Here is an 18,595-nt window from a genome sequence, read left to right as displayed (position 1 = left end):
TACCTAACAATTCACACACCCCAAAATTCAAGACATACAAGGCAGATGGACAAGGACCAAGTGTTGTAACTGTACCCTGTGCATGGAAGAAGAGAGGGGACCATATTAAAATCCATACAATCTTCTACAAGTATCACTTTGTCTTGGGGTCTTTGAGAGAATAACTGTTTTGTCCACTTCAATATGTAATTTAATTTAAATATGTAATTTAAAAAGCAGTCTTTTTATCTGAGAGATGAAGTTTGGAATCTTACCCCTTCCTGTTTTTCAAGTGAATTTTTCAACTCATTCCGTTCTTTAGCAACAGATTCTGTTTGCACTTGGAGTTGATGTTTTAAATCTTGGCATGATTTTTCCTTTAAAAAAAATTAGAGTGAGCATTACAAAGCAGTCATCATATACTACTATAGATTCTTTTGCCAAAATATTTCAGTTCTGGAAATGCATTATGAACTGTACCTATAGTAGACACACAACTCTAGTCAGTCTTCCCAGGTCACTACAGCTAAGCAAGTACAGGAGTGCTTTCCAGAATGGGAACAATTAACTGAATTAAGGGTTGGGTGATGGCTGTGTACTTGAGCCAAAAGGGCTACAGCTTTAAAATGAAGGAATGAAAAGGATGATTTTTTTCCTGGGGCACTGAAAAATATATTAGGAACAAATCATTATTTCTGATACAGAAGACTTGCACTCAACGTAGTGACAGAATCAGGTATTTACTAGTAACAAGATCTGTTTAATATTTTTGCCAACAGGCAATTTTTAGACAAATTCCTTTATGTTGGCATGAATATAATGGCAGGGTGGTCTGGACAGTGCTCTCTTCTCAGAATTCTGTCAGTCCAGTTTTAAAGTGGTCATTTTTTTTTTTTTTTTATTGAATAGGATTTGGTCTTGAAGACAATGGCAAGATGCGGCTGACTTGAGAACTGGAAGCGAAGTTTTTGTGTTCTTTTTAAAACAGTTCATACAGGAAAGTTAATGCTTGCGGTTTTAAAGACAACTGTACTTAGTTAAGCAGCTAAATAAAACTTTTCAGTCACAGACAAGAAACAAAGGGCTTTTTATAGAAGGTGTAAGAGATGGAAGAAAGTGTTATTTTTTTTAACTGTAAGTAAAGACTATTCTAACGCAAAAATAAAAATAGCCATATATGGGGGTTGAGGAAAAGGTCCAATACAAAACAGGAAAAGAAACTGGGAAAATGTAACAACAATCAAATCTAAAAACAGAAAGTTTACAAGTAGTATTAAAGCTATCTTCAGTGATGTCAGTGTCAGATAAAGTTGGGGGAGGGAAGAGAAGAAGGGTTGAGAAAAGACTGTAGGTTTTTTAATTGAGTAACAACTATAAAAGGTTATTTTATTGCAATATTGGATTATTCCTGGCTGAACATTTCACTACCACACTGCTACTACTTAGATCACAAATTCATTTGACCTGCACACAGCTTTTGCACCACCACCATCACAGTTTTGCTATTTCCCAAAGTAATGTGTACACACAGCTATGCTCCTGAAAGTGAAAGCAACCTTTTAACAGGCTGGCATGAAAGTCTAAAAATAAAACACTAACAAGTTGATAAAAACAGTATCAAGGCTCATGATCTGTTTTTAGAGGTCTGGCCAAGCTCCTTGTACACTTCACATACAATTGTTACCAACGTTCATCACTGGTGTCTGATTTCTTTTCCCACATTAACACACATAGGACTGGTTTCTGGTATGAACCAATGTTTACAAGTAAAAAAAAAAAATCCAGCTCAAATTCAGGTCTGGAATTACTAAACACAATTAAAAGTTCAGTTTTGTTCTCCTTGGGGCAATTCACACAGAGTCACCACTTCTGCAAACTTAGAAGTAATTTTCCTATTAGAGTGCAAAGCACAGATGAACAACGTATAAGCTAACTGAAAAAATGGCCAATACCAGATGCCAGGTGAAAACCATGACTAACCGTTTCTGCCAAAGCTGCTTTTCCTTTCTGTTTCTCCTTTTCTAAGTCATCTTTTGTATATTTCAAGGATTCACTAGTTTTTGATAGTTTATCTTTGGTAACGGTGAGGTCTTTTAATAAAGTATCTTTCTCTGACTTGGTTTGCTGCAGCTCTGACGTCATTACTTGTATCTTGCCATCTAGTTCCTTTAGTTGTTTGGTTGTCTCTTGATTTAATTTCTCAAGGTCCCTTTTAAGGCTTGCTTTTTCTCCCTCTTGCTTTGAAATATGCTGTTTTGCTTGTTCAAGGGCATCAGATTTCTTCTGCAGATCCAATTTAGTATTAGACACACTGTAAATACAAAGTAGAACCATGAAACAAGCTTTTTAAAACTCTGCCAAAGTTCATGTAATTAAATCTAACACTTTACAACTAAGAATGTTAATTGTACACGTGATCTACACCATCGTTTTTCAGTTGGTATGTAGATGTTTGTTTCTCTAATTAAATATATTTTGCACTCTAAAACCCCATTTTCAGATTGTCTTCTTCCTTAAACATTCATAAACTACCCTCTGAGAGCTTAAATGCTCACCGCAAATTGATATTTGAAATGTTACATAACTAAGGCATCTTCAGGAGCAGCTCTCTGAACAGGTTGAGACCTCTAGATCAAATGACAACCTATTCTTTGGCTCTCTGGGAGTCACATGCACTTTTCCCCACAAAATTAAGATGGGGCTTATGCTTTAAAAAAGGCTTCTTCTGACTGCTGGAAAAACTGCACTTGCAGTTAAAACATCCAGACCAGCTTTAATGCTTGTATGTAATGACCAAATATGTTGAAAGCCCCTATCCCCACTTGCATCTTAGACTTAAGTCTGCTTACAATTTCACAAATATGTTTTTTTTCCTCTAGAATAATATAACCATCTTTTTCCCAGCCAATATTAGGTTCAGGTGGTCATGCTGATGTTTCTCATTACCATGCGTAATACAGTTACGAATCCCATATTGGGAAGGGTCCATAACTGAGTGATATAACGCTGTCTGCCGACAGCCGCCTTCCTACTGATGACGCAACAAGCAGGTTGTACAAAGAAGGGTGAGACAAGGGAAGAAGAAATGCATTGATATTACTTAGAACTCATCTGACATGCAGGCAGATGGGACCTAGCATTTAAGCAGTGGCTGAAGCGCAAGAAGGGAAACTGACAGCAACCCAGTTCTCCTCTGTGAGGCAAATAAGATGTGTAGTTACTTTCAAGTTTAGGGTGAGTTTGGAACTCAGGGAAGTGTACGGACTAGAAATTTCAGTTTGGGCATACAGACATAAATCTAGTCCAATTCAACTTTGAATCCAGGTTTCCCAATCTGAAAAGCAGGATATTAAACAGGGTTAACATACACTTCTTTTTCTGCTTTGAGTTGATTGCTCAATTCTGCTGTCCTAAGGCCTAACTCTGTACACTGCTGCCGCTGCTGTTGCAACTCCTGAAGAGCCTGTTCTTTGCTTGCTTTGGCTTCAAGGCTGTCGGCTTCAAGTTTCTTGAAAAGAAAAGTTTAAAAAAGCTACTATTACCATATACACAGTCCTCAGGGCACACCCACCACACCCTTTATTTCATGGCAATCTAAAACCCACAAAAAAATATCAAGGTTCCTAGACAACTCCATGATGTAGATTTAAACAGATTTTGAATACTTTTTCATACAGTATTCCATTAGTGAGGGAGAGAATGGAATGAAGAAATTGCTCATTTAAACTTGCAAATGTTTTTTAAAAATATCCTAAAGGGGAATTGTTATTATCTATATAAAAATGTGCCCTTCAGGTCAATTCCTCAGCTGGTATAAATTAATGGAGCTCCCCTGACTTCAAGGGGATTTTGGCCATTTACACTAGCTGAGGATCTGACCATCGTATTAACGTAACAATAACCAAGATGAGCTGCAACTGCAAGTAAGCCTAAGTTAAACAAATAAATCTATTTTATTTATTTATTCAAATTACGCCGAATTGGAAAAAAGACATACAATCACACACGTGCAGCAACAGAGTTCACAAGTCGATACATCCTAGAAACTGAAGTTTCATTTGTGGGCAGCTTTGTCTCAATGTAGGGACTTAAAATAAGCATAGAACTTTAGTAATTCAATGCATTTGCAGACCCAAACTCTCAAACTATCATACACCAAAGTGAAAAAACCCCAGAGAATTATTACTTGTTGGCACAATGCAACAACATTGCTACACAGACTGTCTTCTGGTGATATTAGCAATACCATCTCGAAACTGAAGAAAAATGAACAAGCAGAAAAACTGTATTGACAAATCAGGCAATTTTCCTTGTAGTAAATTTTATGCAGCTACTTGAGACACTCCACCAGGACAGGGAGGAAAAGTTACAGAACAAGTGGGGACACAAAACAATTATGCTTATATATGAGATGAGATATCTTTTCATCTATAATGCTGTAAAAAAATACAGAGATTTTCTCCCCTCATCCTTATGAAAAGTTAGAGCCCCTTCTTTCAAGCTACATGGAGTTGCCATCTTCCTTGTGTACCAAAGAACACCACCCTGAAAATAAAATTCTCCACTGCTGCTCAGTTGTATGAATCATGTATGTATACTGATCCAAAAAGCAACATCAAATGTATATGGCAGACCAGAAACATCAAGTGAAACAACCAGATCTCACTACTAGATCAGAAAATAGTGCAGTAATAAATATCATGCACACATTAACTATCTCTTAAAACAGAAATAATATACCCACCTTACTGTTGTCTGCAAAAGAAAGCTTATTGGCATATACCCAGGGTTGTACTTAAGTCCAATTATATTGTCAAAATTTTGCCAAGGTTTCAACAGCAATATCCTACCTACTCTGTGGGGGTATTAATAAGCATAGATCACTTCTTGTGGAAGGCCAGGATTTGGCCAGTGCAGTATAACTGACAAGTTTAGTGTCTTGGGAAGGGTGGATGCTGAGGGAGGTGCTTTGCAAGGGAGATTTCTACCACAGACTCAAAAGACTTACATTCACGCTCAATAATTTATAAGAGGAACAACACACCCTCTCTCTGTGATTATGTACATTTCTTATGGTGTTTTATAAACATTACACCAAATATATGCACACCCTAGGGATAGACTCTGTAAAAACTCCTATGCATGAACTGATCATATTGCATTTAGGGTTGCATACACATGTTCAAATGATCTGAGAGAATTCTACTGGGTTTGATTTCCTGGTAGAAAAAGCTTACTCAGAGGTTGCATCTATCCATGCACTTTACTGAGCTAACTAATTTGCCCCACAGTAAAGCATCACAGTCTACACATGCACTGGTAACAGGGCACAGTAAACTAATTAACTATGCCGTAGGACAGTACTATCTTACGGCAGAGTCATTTACTGCGCCGAAACACACATGTAAAATGGTGATCAGGCAGGGGCCAGACTCCCGCTTGCCACCTAGCCACACAGCTCTGCAGAGTCTGCACCCTTGTGCCCAGCTAACCCCTCTGCCACCCAACACTGCCACCCACAGGTCCAGGCCTGCTCTGTCCCAGCTCAAATTGCTGCTGTCCTGGGCATACATGTAGATGCTGCACCTTGGAGCAATTTAATCCTGTGTGAGGAGTGCTGAAGTTTATTGTGTGAAAAGACATTCAAATGCTGAGCCCCTGAAGAGCCCCTGAAGAACAGAGAGCTTGTAATGCTGATGTTATACAGCCAGGGGGGCCCTGTGCACCCATTTCAGCATGCTCTGCAGCATCCTCAGTCAGCTTAGAGAGAGATGGCAGTGTACAGAGCAGTCCACCTGACCCAGACTTCTCAGTGCCTCCCTGCCGCACAAGGTAAGAATTGTGAAGGGAGAATGTTCTGCTCCCTGCTAAGCAGGAGCAGTGTCCAGCAAGTGACACACTATCTGCCAGGGACATCTGTACACTCATAGTTTCTACTGGGAGATTAATAACTCTCCCAACTGAATGTCTGTATGTGACCTAGAACTTTATTTCTCAATTAAGGGTGATAGAAAAACTATTGACTTCAATGGTAGCCAAGTTAACCCCTTAGCATCTGGGGGTCTGGACCATTATGCCTTAAGCAGGTACACAGAAAGGCTGCCTGTTTTTCCAAGACTGCCTGTCTTGTTGTCAACTTTATGTACACTAATATATCAAATATAGATGTCAGGTAAAAGAAAATCGAATTCAAAAGTCCCCTTGAATTCAAATGTGATAACCATAAGAAGTCAGCATAGAAAGTAGTATTTAAATAGGATAATTAAAAAACAGACAGATAGCCCTATCTTCCTGATGCACACAAACAGAAAATACTGCCCATAAAGGTAGAGGCTCTGTGTAAGTTATAACTTTTAACAACTTCCTTGTGTCATGCTCAGTGTTAGTATTAAGAGTTAAAGAAATATGGGTGTAGAAGAGACAATAATAATGAAAAGGCAGAAATTTGCTATCTGCTGAAAAAAAGGGAATAATGGTGAAAAATAAAGTTATTTAAGTGCAATAAATAGTGTCATCCTCTCGCCTGTAATTTAAGCACAGCTCTGCTCAATGTTGTTCCTATACATGGAGCAAAGAGAGGTAGTTAGCTGTACTGGTCTGAAATCAGGAAGAATTGAACCTTACATAAGCTTATGCATCTCTGATTCAGTTAATCTATAACATGCAACTCTACACAGAGAAAGACAGCTTTAAAAATCTGAAGTTACGCATTTAATACAAACCTTAAGCTGTCCCTCTAGTTCGTCAGTTTTCTGTTCTAAATGAAAGTGTTTCTCTTTGTACTCTTTAAGATTAGCTTCCAGCTGTGTATTATACTCCTGCTTATCATTCAGCTTAGCTGTAACCTGATCCAGCTGAGTGCTGACCTTATTTAACTCCTGTGAAATAAAATATAATTGAATGAATTTTATTATGACTAACCGTTTTTAAATTATTAAAGGTCTCAAAATGAATGCTTAAAATGTTGCTATTTGTCTAAAATGTTCAAACCAAATGAAACTATAGCAGTTCCTAGCATTGATTTCCAATGAGCAAAAATATCTAAAGCTTAAAATTTAGCTGTTGCAAACAAGGAGAACCAACAGCATGGACCCAGTCAGCTTTCAAAACCACTAATGGTTCCTGGATTATATTTAGAACTACTGGTATAACACAGAAAGTTATTTTCTTACAGAAAGAGTATATACTGCTGCTAGTCTTTTACAGCACCAGTTATCATCAAAGCACCAGGCACCCCACAGAAAGCTTGACCAATTTCTATGACACTGGTGTAGCAGCTTAAATAACTGTGCAGCAGCATCATTTAAAGTAAGAGACTGAGGTTTGTCTTTTATATTTATTATAGTTAAGGAAAATTACTACAGAAGGTCTGTAACTACACCTCATAAGGCAAAAAATATAATAGTGGTATTTGAAAGTGGTTTGGAATTGCGCACATTTCTAAGATGTCAGTCTGGTAACTTTTTGCTTCCGATTATTTAATTTATTGCATTTTGGTTTTAACATGAACACCCAAATAAGAGGCCATTATTTAGGGCTGGTACGCCCCAAAAAATCTTACTGACATAACTAGGTGTGTGTGATTTTAAATTCACTGTTATTATTTTGGTGCAAGTCTGAGTGGATGTTTATTTTGGAATAAGTGCTTTACCTTAATTTAGCACAGCTCTGTTTTATTTATTTGAGTCTGCCAACTCAAACGCTGCCTTGCTTTACTAAGTGCACTTTGTAAATCCTTTAGGCCTCCTCTACATATTACATTTATGCTGCAATTAACATGATAGTCACAGCATTAATGGCAAGGGTGTTACATGGACACCCAATTTAAGGCACCATAAAATAGCAAGCTAGCTATACAAATGTTCTACACTATTCTGTATTGTAGAACATTTTTATAGCTAGTTTGTACAGCACCATAAATTAAAAGTGTAGCAGATCGAGGCCAGGGCTGACAATCAGCTGACTGTCAGTTCCAGCCAAGGACTGCACCAGGTCTCAAACTGAGTACCCAGATTTCAGTCTACCAGTGCAGGGAAAGTCCAGAATCATGATTATGACCCCAGGCTCCCCATGTACCAGCAAGTATAACAAGCATGACTGATCTTTGACATGACAAGAGGTACAATTGTTAGAATCAAGGAATTTGATCCCATTGTGCCTTTAAATGAATATGTGCCAGGGACCTTAGCCATCATGCCAGTTAGAAACAATTCCTGTAAAAATGAAGGCCTAGGTTCAAAGCATAAAATCCGTCTGAAAAAAAAAAAAAAAAAAAAAACACAACAAAAAACAGACTGGGGCATGGACAAGTCACCATACCAGGAAAGACTGAACAGGCTAGGACTCTAGTTTCGAAAGAATGCCATGGCAGGGTAGGATAGAGGTCTATAAAATCACAAAGAACAGGGACCAAGTGAACAGGGAACTGTTGTTTACCAAGTCCCAGAATATTAGAACTAAGCAGCATTTACTTAAATTAGTAGGTGACAGCTTTTAAACTAACAAGGAAAAGTAGTTTTTATTTTTTGTGGAATTCAATGCCAGAGGAGGTGGTGGAGGCAGAAAGTATAGCCAGGTTCAAAAAGGGACTGGGCAAATTCATGGTTGAAAATCTGTTAATGGCTATTAAACAGAATGGTTGGAGATGTTTTGATCTCTAAACTAAAAATGGTGGATGCCAGAGAGGTTATGGAATATGGGATACATCACTGTAGAGAGATCCAGTTTGATTCTTTCCCTCTATAACATCCACTTGTGCCACTGCCAGAGCCTGGATACTGGGCTAGATAAGACCACTGATCTGACCCAATATGGCACTTACATTCTTAATTCTATAGTGAGCATTGGTTTTCATACCAAAACCCCCACCCTTCCAACTTTATTATAGCCAATAAAACAAAACATACATTACATAGTTACCCATCTTGATAACAAGTGCAAAAACATACAGGTTTGATTTCTTCCCCTCCCCCACCTAAATCTCTCTGATTTTCTATGCAGGTTACCTAGTAGCATTATTGTGTCCCACCTGTTGTTTATCTTGTAGTGCATGCTGGGCAGTGTCTAAGTGATTCTGAAGATCTGCTCTCTGAGCAGTTTTTGAAGCTTCTGCTGAAAGCAGCAGTTCAGTCTTTGCTTTTATCTGAAAGAATATGCACCAATGCTGTTTTTAGTTTATGGATAAGAGAAAATGGCAGCTGCAACAGAAAAGTTTATCCACCACTAATATTATAACCCATTTATTGGTAAATTTTGGTAACTCACACAAAAAGGTGTTGGATACAAGACATATAAGATAAGTGCTATCAAGGTAGTTTAGACATCTGAACAAAGAACACAACACAATAAAATGAAATTAGTTACCAATTTCTTTTCAGAGTTTGAGCCCAGTTCAACTCCTCTATAGTCAAGAAAGACTTCCCTTGACACGGTAAGTTGAATTAGGCCCAAGTCACCCCAGCCACACCCAAACTTGAGGTTGTGCATGCTTTCAGAACCCAGAAAGTATTACAAGTACAGTAAAATCCCTATTATCCAGCATCTGAGTAACCAGAACACTCTATTAATCAGAATTTCTAGCCAGCTGGCCAGACACAAGTGGAGGGAGTGGGGAAAGCTCACACGCGGCTGCTGCTGCCACTCACCACCCTGCACTGTAGCTGCTTGGCGTGCAGCTGCCACCATCCCCCCACCCCCTGCTCCATGGGTGGCCACCACCACTCCCCCCATCATTTTTAGATACCCAGCACCCCCCCATTCCCCACTCGTGCCAGATAACAGGGGTTTTACTGTATTTATCTTAGAAAAAAGCCGTATTCGCTGATGCGTGTACTATACAAGGGAGACTGCACCCTTAGGTACCACTGGCCCCTTTTTCTGTTCCTACTGCCTGAAATAACAGAATCTGATGAGCAAATACAAAGGGTGTCAGTGTGAATCTGACTGTGCAGCATATAAATCTCTTTAACTAGTGGTAGGAACTTTCTCTCCCTTGTTAACAGTCCCATTCTGCCATGCCTCATAAAGGCAGTAGCAGAAGCCACATGGACTTAACAGAAACTCATTATGGGTTTAAATGGTTTCTACAGAGTCCACCCCCTTGCACTTTGGGAGACTGACTTCTTTCAAAAATAACACTAAGAGAACTAGCAGAAAGATGGAGGAGTAATTAACTGTAAGTTTAATCAACCAAGATTTCCTCTCACAAAATTAACAGTTACACCAAGTAAAAGGTATTGCTACAAATCAAACCCCATGTACCATTATTAGTTACTACACAGATTCCAGAAATGTTTATCAAGGCAAGCCTAGAGTAGTTACCAAGCTTCTAGTCAAACATGCATATCTCCTCATGCCTGAATGCACACCTCCTTACAGATTGAGTGGATTGCTACCTTATATTTCAGCAAGCTCTTAAATGTGATAACATTCCCTTGCAAGATACTACTTGCTTAGTTTTACTGTATTAGTCAAAAAATGCTACATACAGTGAGATACAAAACCAAGTGAAAAATCAGTAGTCTAAACTTGATCATAGCAGAACCACGCTTTGACTGGCTCTCACCTTGCTGCAAGGAGTCCAAAACAATCAAAAGACATTTGGCAGAATGGGCTTATTAACCTTGAAACATTTAGCAACTTAAAGAGTTTTAATGAGACAGGTCCTGGCTTTGTTGTTTAATTTTTTTCCTGACTTTTGCATCTTGGATGTCTGCCAGACTGTATCTTGCTTATGGTACTCTGCTTAGCCATCTGTTGCTCAGACCAAGCAATCTTTGGTATAAACTTAGCCTAATAGCTTTATGTACTCAGATCTCTTTCTTCCATAACCAACTGTGAATAAAATTGTTCATTAGTATATAGCACAAAGTGTTCATTAGTATATAGCTCAGTCACCTGTATATCAAGTTGGGATACTTTCTCTTTGCTTTCATTGAGCTGGCTATTTAGTTCAGCAATGTTTGTTTCCAGGGAGAGCACACGGTCTTGAGCGGCTCTTAGATGTGCTTTCTGCTCCTGCACCTGCTCATGCAAATTCTCTTGGGCTTGCTTATGACTTTCTGACTGATTCTTTAGCTTCTCTGTTAGCTGAGTGACCTACAAGGGAAACAAAATGTTAATTAGAAGAAATAAAAGAAACCCTAACATTCAAATGTTATCATAGGTTTTATGATCCAAACTTGATATTAACTCTTGGAAGGTTCTCTTTCTGGACTACATGACCACTTGACAAAAGTTCCTGCTCTGTTTTGACAAGAAGTTCATAGCTAGCAGGCACAATCATTCTCATACCATACTATCATGTATGCACTTTTTTACTGATAGCCCGCTAGCAATTCCTGAACTGAGAAGCCAGTGGAAAGTGGATGATGCTAATTTATACTAAAATGATACAACATAGAGGTGACATCTACTGCGACTTGAGTTTCACTGAAAGGAGTCTCACACTTATGGCACAGGATTCACTCTCTCTCACATCTGAAAAAATACAGGATGTTTTCCCTTTAACACTACATATTTCTTCACAAAATGATATGGACCCATATCTTGGTCCATACGTAAGTTGCATCCCTATTACGGAAAGCCTCAATGCTTACTTCTATTAGAACAGGAGGAGAGAACACTCACCAAATAAGACACAAAACCTGTCAAATTTATGAGGTATTCAAAGTGCAATACTGTAAGAAACAGCAAAGTACAGTGAGCGCTGAAGTTGCAGACAGATGGGAACAAAGGACACTGCTGTTATATAAGACATCACAAGATAGTGGGGGGTTTTGTGTATTGGAATTACTTGCATTTCTTACCTGTTCTTGCAACATATGATTTTTTTCTTGCAGCTGGTTAAGAACTGCAGTTTCTCCTTCACCAGCTTGAATTTTTGCATACAGGTCCTCTCTTTCCTTTTCTAGCAGGGAGATGTTCTCTTTACTCTTTTGCAGCAAGGCCTCAAGGTTTTGAATTTTTTGGTCCTTATCTCCAATCTGACGTAATACTTGCTCCAAATCATTCTAGCAAAACACATATTAGCTTTCTTAATTTACGGAGACCTTCAAAGTTATTCCTAATGCATAAGATGTTAACTATCAAATTCTATAAATAGCTATTGCATACTCTGTTTTAGAAAAAGAAATACGTGAGATTAGAAAATCATGCGTCATAATAGATCAGCAATATTAAGTACAACAGTGTACTGGTTCTAGGAGAGGTATAGCGTTTATTTTACCTGGGCTTCTCGCAGTTTTGCTGTAGTATTTTGCTGAAGAGTCTGTTGCTCCTGATGTTGCTGCTTGGCTTTATCTAACTGATGCTGCAATTCGGTGAAATTTGCTGCTTTTTCCTTTAGCTTAAAAAAATTAAAACATCAAGTTCTGGAGTGAACACTGACAGGCACAATTCGGTATTTCCCATAATAATAAAAGACTGTACATTAAACACGTATTTCCCAACAGATTTAAAGTATGAATCTGCCATGCCATTTCTAGAACTAAGAATCAAAATTGAAGTTTTTGTCACTACTGGCGATAGGAATATTTCATAGAATGAAAGCCATGCCAGGTAATAGATGTGTTATTTTACATCTTGGTATCCAACTATGCTGAGTGAAATTTGCAGCAAAGGTACGAATTTACATCACTAGCAGATTTAGTAATAATGTCATCAATGTTTATTTTAATACACTTTCCAAAGCTAAGTACTAACTAGTATTAGTCATATGATTCCTATTAAAGTCAACAACTTACTACTGAACTAGCATAAAACTCTAAAAAATTTCAACTTTACAGGCAAGTCTGTGTATAGCAGTGAGTGTTCACGTACCTATAGATAGATGGATAGATATAGGTTCTTATTGAAAAAATGGATACATAATTGATTATTAAAATGACTGGTTTCTACCTCTACACATGCCACTCATATCTTGTTATGCCACACCTGCTATTTCTTCTACTTGGACTTGAACTCCCAAAAATATCACCACAAACACAGCAGTCCTCTAACACAGAGTAAAGGGCTTTGTAAATACATGTTGATCTTTTGGCATGATCAGATCCCTCAGACAGGGGGACAAAGGACCTGACATACTAAATAGGTAAAAATAAATCATTTTATCATTTTAGCTTTCTAAAACTCAAAGTGTCAGTCAGACAATTCTGCCTAAAAGGCAGGCAGATTTTTACATGGCAATTGTATTTTATAAATTACATTTTAACAAAGTTATTTAATAAAGCTTTCAGATAGACATAAGCTAAAAATGCCAACACTACTAAAAGCAGGTAGCAAATGTAACACACAGCCCAATGTCAGACTACATATGAAATTACATCCTGTGCATAACCCCTACCTGTTCTTCAGCACGGGATAGTTTTAATTGCAGATCAGCCACCTGCTGTTCTTTATCCATCAGTTTTTCACTAGACAACTGTCTCTGTTCTTTAAGCCTACCATGTGCTTCGCCTAGCTGGCGCTCTGTTTCCAGAAGTTTACTGTGCAACTGCAGGGGAGAAGAAAGTACTGTCTTAACTTCTTCAACCATTATACTGAATTTAAGACTTAACAACACATAATATAGTAATTTTCCTCTTTTTTATTATATAAGAACAGTACTAATAAAACATCAAAAACACTCTGCAAGTATGTAACAGAGTCTACCTGACACAAACAATATCATTCAACTACCCATGCAGGAAAAGGCGCAAAAAGGAAGGGCCTTCTAGTGGGAAGAAAGGTGATCCAAAAGGATCACTACTGCTTTCAATAAGTCCCTCCAGGTGAGCTCTGTTGGTTTAAGGGAACAGAACTAGGATTAAAGCATCATCTTCTCCTCCATGCATAGAAAACAGCCAAGTAGTGATGGGTGCACCAGGAAAGAACATCCCTATTTCTCTCTTCTCCAGTGACCACGACCCAAGTCCTAAAATGCTCCATTGGCTTCAGCAACAGTGTTTCAGCCAGCCCGAGGTGAGATTTCAGCTCACCCTGAGTGCACTGGCATTCCTCAGGTGAAGGGGAGACGGACGTATGAACTCTCTCAATGTGATGTGCAGAATCTTCTAAACCGGTTCTGTGTCCATAACTAACGTTCCAGAACCTCGCCAAGGAACTGTAGCCTGCTCTCCAGCCGGGCTGAGGTTGGGAAGCTCCCCAGGAGTGTACACAAGTTAGGAATGTGCCGCTCTCTAAATGAGCTGTTGCGTTTATTTAGTTTTTTTGCTCAGCCCTCCCACCCAGAAGTCAGTTTTAAAGAAGGCCCATGCCATACCCTGTCCTCCCACCCCACCCCCCAAATCTGTAGTTTTCATTTTGTAGGTGTTCAGTTACTTCCTAACAATCCCTACATAACAAAACCCCTACCAGTGGAGGTATGCACAGAACTACTGTAGGGTCAGTAGAAGCATCAGAACTAATGAAATACTCTCTGTAAATCTCTAAAAGCAAAACACTGAGTGGATCAGACCCCTATGAGGATCTACAGTTAAGTTACCCCCAACACTATAAACCACCTAAGACTTAAAAACCATTCTGGATGTGGGTGAAACAGTAATTGCATCATGGTAATATAAGCAGTGTTCGCTTATACACTTTTGGAGGGTTTTATATCAATTGCTAATATTAGCGTATCTACTTAAATCCAAGACTAGCGCCAAATGGAGAAAAGAGGCCACTCATCTTGGATTTGAGTACAAAGTTGAAGGGGTGGCTGCTATGGCTGAGATTCCAGGCCTGAGTCTGGGCTGGGGCCAGGCACAGAACCTACCTGGCCTTCCCTCGTACCATCCTACCCCTTACTGTCAGGCTTGGTTCTGGTTCCATTCCCTCATGGACACAGAGCACATGGAAACTCCATTCCCTGCTTGGCCAATCAGCCATGGTGCTACTCCAGCCCTGGGCTTATGCTGCATGACCAGGCAGGGAATGGATCTTGAGTCGCATCTAACAGTAAGAGGGTGGAGGTGGGGGGGACGGTGAAGAAAAGAGTGCAAGGGGGCCACCTGACTACTGTTGCTGCTTTTCCCAGAATAGAGGGGACAAGAGGGGGGACGAATCTAAGACAACCCTCTGATAATTACACTCTACACCTAGAAAATTATAACAAATTGACTAATTTTCCATATACAGAATATAATTATTTAAGGGTCATCTTAAAGTTGGAGCCATCTTGGATTCAGGTAAATATGTTCATTTCTGAAAACAATGCAGGAGTTGAGTAAATGCATGAAAGTTTACAGCAAAAGCAAACTACTGATGTGAGAAAATATCAACAGTATAAAAAAAGCTTCTGGAAAAACATAATCAATAATAATATAGTAACATTTCACAAAAGTGTCACGTTTTACCAGTATACTTGCACAGCATTTATAAAACAGATCAAAACATCAATAAATGTTATAAACAGATTATTGGCATTTGTAGTACGTAGTCTAGATTATAAAAAGCCATGGCTGCTTGACCAACTGAACTCCAACAATCTATAGCAAATGATAACATTAACTATGCCTTTTGTAAATAGTTTCGGATAAATAGGTGAAGTCTGACCAAAATACTCCTCCTCAAGGAGGCTGATAAACAAAATCCATGTTACAGCAAGTTCTACTTTACCATCATAGCAACCAATGAGTTTGTAGAACCAAGAGCCAGAACATGTGGCCAAAAAGAAAAAACTTTTAGAAGCTATCAACTTCTGTGATGAGAAGAAATTTATAGGGTTTTTTGTTCATGCAACAAACTTCAAGCCAATGGGACTACACAGTTCAAGACACTGGCATAAACAGAAACATACAAAATATAACCAATATTAACTATAAGGAGAAAATATGGGGGTTAAAAGGTATGACATAAGTAAGTTAAACTGCATGATGAAGAATATTTGTCAGCAAATATCCCTTAAGTACACAAAGGGCTACATTCTTCTTTAACCCCTCTGCCTTCCCTCCCCCCATCAATTGTCTTTTATGTTGACACCTGAATTTGGAACACCCTGATAATCCCTGCATTCAAAAGACATGCTGCTGTCTTTGGAGCTATATAAGATATTAATTTTGTAGAAGCTTTCAACATATCAACTTCCTAATAAGGTAAAAACTTACACTCAATATGCAACAATTTTAAAATGTAACTGTTATCTGTAGAAACAAACATTATTTTTCTTCCATCTTTTCCATCTTCCATTTTCTTGCCAAAACCATGATTTTAGTTGAGGCTGACGTCACTACATCATTTCTATATCTCACTAGAGAGAGCAACATACATGTCTGATGTTCACAACACAATTAAGTTAATGTATAACATTCCTGTATTTTGTAACTAGTATACAGGTCTTCAGAAAACTGAACTCCTGCAATGACAATCCTCAATTTCAGAGTAATAATCAAATCAGAGTAAGAGGAAAATAGAAAAACAATGATAAACCTACTTCTAGCATTCCAAACTACATGCTAAGCAAACTATATGAAAATAGAGAAATATTTCCTAATGTACAAAAAGAGCAGAAAAAATACATTTATACAGGAAAAACTAGGAATGCCTTGTCATTGTATACTGAATAATACTCTCTCAATTTCACCCCAAAGTCCTTCTTCCATTACATCTAAATAAGAGAACCTCAGCAATTCCCCTTCAGGGGGCAGGTTTTCTGGGTTAAATTAAATTCCTTTTTTATGCTATCATTTAAGGATGTATGAATTATAGAGTTGTACAGATACACTGGTCCAATATCAGATTGGTACCGATATAAAGAAAATTTGCTGTATTGGATATTGACCAAATGGGGCTAATAATTTGGCTGATAAATGCCGGTGCTGCGTGCAGGTACAGTGCAGCACTCAAGCAGCATGGAGAGCTGCCTCCAGCTAATCAGTCCATTGCAGGGGGGGGACAAAGGGAAGGAGAGTGTGGGGGCAGATCAACACCCTGCATGGTAAGGGAGGGGAAAGGGACAGGTGCTGGCCAGGAAAGGCAGGTGCAGGGAGGGGGCAGCTTCCGCTGCTGCTTCAACCCTGGGAGGGTGGGGGGGAGGCATGTGCCCCACCCAGATCTGCACGGGGTGGGCTGAGACCGGGGCTGTGTGGGGCTCTTCTCAGCAGGGGTTAGGTTCAAAGGAGGTCCTGGAGGAAGTAGGAGGATACTGCATCTGCCCCAAATTTCGCTGCCACTCCAACCCCAGCGCTGCCGCTGCTGCCACCTGGCATAGCCCTGGCTCAACGCCCTGCCTCCCCCCATGCACCGGGAAAAGCCAGGGCTGCACTGGGCAGTTGGTGGCAGCAGCAGTGGGTGCGGACCAGCAATGAAACCTGGGGTGGATGCAGCATCCTCCCGGCGCCACTGGCACCCGGTCTAAGCCCAGCCCCCACCGAGAAGAGCCCCACACAACCTGCCCTGTGCAGATGCGGGGGGTGCATGCCACCCCCTGTGCCCTCCTGGGGTGCAAGCAGTGGTGGGAGTCACCTCACCCACCACAAGCAGCAGCCCTGCCTGCCCCCAGCAGCACCTGGACCTGCCCCTGCCCCCTGCCTCAACGCGGGGAGAGTTGATCTGTCCTCCCCATGCCCCTTCCACCACACCAGACTTACCAGCTGGAGGCAGCTGTATTGGAAATTGGATCAGTATTGGCTGATATACCTCCTTAAATACCGGCAGTTGGTATTCACCCCAAAATCTCTATCAGTGCACCCCTAATGATTTACATCCCTTCCCTAATCAATCCAAGATTCCCTATCTCCCACTTCATAGACCGATACAGAGAAGAATCAATTCACCACCTCTCCTGATTTGTAGTATCCCCTCAGTCTGCAACTCACCTCTGTCTGCCAATCAAGCTTCTGAAGCTTGTTTTCAAGTTTTATCTAGACAGATGGTAATAGTGTCACCAACTAAGACTGCTAGGCAGACAACTGAAATTTTAACTTCCTCGCTGCAAAACATCAGCTTTTCCCTCCATCAGTCTTTAAAAAAAAATTATAATTCTTGCCAAGCCACACAAGCTTTCAAAAGAAACTATGTATGTATAGCTTGTAATGTAATCTACTACAAGCTTTGGGGAACGTATCAAGCTGATGCACACTTTTTTTTTTCTAAAATTATTTTAAGTTAAGGCAAACAGTAGTATAGTTTACTAAGCTGAAATGGACTGTTTTTGTCAGAGGTCTGAATAGAAGTCTTGAAACACAGTTCTCTCTCCAGTCTAATGCACGATGTTCAAATATATTCAAAAACATGCATCACATCTGCACCTGCCTCAGTCAACTTTCAACTAATATTGACCATTTATGAATCAATCCCAAAATTCTATGTAAAAAAAAGATCATACTCAATAAAAATCAGCATATGGCAAGATCCTACAGGTTCTGGTAGGAAGACCCAACAAAAATTAAAAGACATACTGGTCTATATTATAAAATAATCAATTTGTAAGCACTCAAGAGAATATTAGCCAACATGGATTTGTCAAGAATAAATAGTGCCTAACCAAGTTAATTTCCTTGTCCGACTATGACAGGCTTTGTGGATGGCGGGGTGGGGAGCATATACCTTGTCTTTTGACACCGTCTCCCTACTACACTCATCTAACTAATACTATTTGACATCTTCATGAATTATTTCACAAAAAAAAAAAAAAAAA

At 39.4% G+C, this 18,595-nt stretch overlaps 1 protein-coding gene across 1 annotated transcript in view; it reads right to left on the bottom strand.

Moving 5' to 3' along the window:
• The window catches only part of EEA1 (early endosome antigen 1), a 93,558-nt gene that overhangs the window by 22,145 nt on the left and 52,818 nt on the right, over window positions 1-18,595 (bottom strand). The window contains exons 12-20 of the mRNA XM_019543926.1: window positions 13,322-13,471; window positions 12,206-12,325; window positions 11,787-11,990; window positions 10,876-11,076; window positions 9,008-9,121; window positions 6,702-6,857; window positions 3,348-3,487; window positions 1,960-2,290; window positions 255-356 (exon numbers count right to left, since the gene is read on the bottom strand). Coding sequence (XP_019399471.1) covers window positions 255-356; window positions 1,960-2,290; window positions 3,348-3,487; window positions 6,702-6,857; window positions 9,008-9,121; window positions 10,876-11,076; window positions 11,787-11,990; window positions 12,206-12,325; window positions 13,322-13,471 — 1,518 coding nt within the window. The remainder of the gene's footprint in view (window positions 1-254; window positions 357-1,959; window positions 2,291-3,347; window positions 3,488-6,701; window positions 6,858-9,007; window positions 9,122-10,875; window positions 11,077-11,786; window positions 11,991-12,205; window positions 12,326-13,321; window positions 13,472-18,595) is intronic.

The sequence above is a fragment of the Crocodylus porosus genome, unplaced genomic scaffold (assembly GCF_001723895.1).
Source record: "Crocodylus porosus isolate Cpor-Errol unplaced genomic scaffold, CroPor_comp1, whole genome shotgun sequence".
NCBI classification, from domain to species: Eukaryota; Metazoa; Chordata; order Crocodylia; family Crocodylidae; genus Crocodylus; species Crocodylus porosus.
This window is presented reverse-complemented; position numbering and strand designations above follow the sequence as displayed.